Source organism: Morone saxatilis, unplaced genomic scaffold (assembly GCF_004916995.1).
Source record: "Morone saxatilis isolate NCDOM2014 unplaced genomic scaffold, NCSU_SB_2.0 Contig7, whole genome shotgun sequence".
Taxonomy (NCBI): domain Eukaryota; kingdom Metazoa; phylum Chordata; class Actinopteri; family Moronidae; genus Morone; species Morone saxatilis.
The window spans coordinates 13,622,419-13,624,489 of record NW_023340246.1 but is presented as its reverse complement, the minus strand read 5'-3'; the positions used below and the strand labels follow the sequence as shown (position 1 = coordinate 13,624,489).

Genomic DNA, 2,071 nt, shown 5'->3' with positions numbered 1-2,071 from the left:
TCTCTCTCTCTCTCACTCAGTTCATCTATCATGATAAAACACTGCAGGGGGATGATGTCTATATTCACGTGTCCCTGCATTCATTCTCAGGCACGTATCATTTTATAGGAAGGAAGATTGTCTTTGGAATAGATACATTTCTCGCCATTGTCTCTTATTTAGTTCTAGGTGATATACAATGACATGCTATATTGATTCCCATGGGAGAAACAGTATATTTTCTTTCCAATTTCACAGTGAGGTCAAAGGTTAGGGTCAGCCACAAAACAGAAGCCAGTTAGCAGGATGGATGCTTACCAAGGTGTTCCCAGGTCCCATTGTTACTTCTGTGTAACCTATTTAAACACTAATTTATCATTGCCCAATTAATTGTGATAAAATATGCCAGAGATCTGGTGCTAAAGGGCCAGTATCCTGCAGCTTTTCTTCTGATAGTTAATGAGCCAGACCTTTTTTATACCTGAGACCAGAGGTAGCTCAGGTAGTGTGTCTTGGGTACCGCCGCTATTGTTAATTCTCTCAAAATTTAGCCTGCATTGCTCATAAATCCCACTGCTTGTCACAAAGACATTCACTACTTATTTCCTAAACCCTTCTCTCCCAAAATGTAATAAGTTGACCTTTTCTCACCAAGAGAAATGAAATGTTAGAACCTTTATTTTAAAATCCCTCTTTCACCCATTTCACCATCTGTACAGAAACACTAAGAAAGCTTGGGCTCACTTTGCTCCGAAACAACAACAGTGCAGCTCCCTGCATATACTATACTGCTACCAGTATAATTCACATCTCATATACACTTATTCTGACTGAGACCTCCTGGGTTATACTGAAAGCTCACAGCATTACAGGGAACACATTGCACATAAACCTCCCTGCTGGTATCTGTGTGTCCTATCCATTTTATACAGACAACCAAAAGAATTCAAGTCTGACGGACGGTTTGGTGAAAGCCACTTGGCTGATGTATTCTTGTGAATATGGGAAGCTAGCTTCATCTGCAGGGAAAAACCGAGTGGCAACCTCTGTGGATGGCAAACACACACACAACACGGACGCAACACAAACTGCAGTGTCTCGAACGGCCACCAACTGCCATCGCAGGCAGCACCACCAATCTACAGACAGCCAGGATGGCAACTGCCAGAGCCGACCACTCTGATTCACAACAGCCCTTCACTACGTCCATTTTTTTGATTATACGAAAAAAAAATAATGAAAAAAATATGAAAAACTGCCAAACGTAGCAGCACTGGCAAGCCAAAATCAGAAGACATCGAGAAAAAAACACCTCCTCTTCAGCAACGACACTGAATATTTTCAAGCAACTAATAGAGCTAAATGAAACACAAATTGATAAATGTATATAATCGTATTATATCTGGATATTGTTTTTCCTTAATTGTATTAACAATCTGAAGGTTTATTAATTGTTTAATATTTATCTGCAAATATGCACAGCAATATAAGACTGCTGACTTATTTTTCTCAGAGTGAGAAAAGGCCTATATTATTATTCATGTTGTATGTTTTACATCAGTGTTATTAGGTGTTTTAGTTTGTTAAAGTACATTCTTGTGACATTTATACACATTTATATGCTGAGCGTGGGGGTGGCATGGAATATGTGTGTTCTACATAAGAGCACCAAGACAAGAGTCTGAAGCACCAATAACAGCAACCAAGTTTTTCAAAAGTAAAACTTTGGACTCAATATATATAATATATATATTATATAAGTAATATAATTACCTTCATTACCAGTATTTGTATCAGCAGCACCACAAGATCCCAATCTTAACCATTTCATCAGTTAAAAGAAAAAGACTTTAAAACAACAAAATTAAACTGTGTTCAGGTTTTGCTCTTACCTTTCTGTAGGCGATCATGTTGGGGGAATCGTCATCTGGGTCCACGCTGCTCATGGACCTCATGGACAGCAAAGGTCGGGTCGTGGTTGTCTGGACACTCTCCTTCGGTTCTTTAGACCCCTCATCAGTCTCCGTTGCCTCCACAGTGCTCACCTGCTCCACCTGCTCCACCTGCTGCTGCTCCTCCTCCTCCTCCTGCT

General features: G+C 40.0%; 1 protein-coding gene across 1 annotated transcript in view; it reads right to left on the bottom strand.

The window, feature by feature from the left end:
• Nucleotides 1-2,071, bottom strand: part of rgs6 (regulator of G protein signaling 6) — an 80,441-nt gene that overhangs the window by 78,360 nt on the left and 10 nt on the right. Inside the window, exon 1 of the mRNA XM_035678789.1 lies at nucleotides 1,872-2,071. This exon is cut by the window's right edge and continues 10 nt beyond it. Within this exon, the coding sequence (XP_035534682.1) occupies nucleotides 1,872-2,071 (200 nt within the window). The remainder of the gene's footprint in view (nucleotides 1-1,871) is intronic.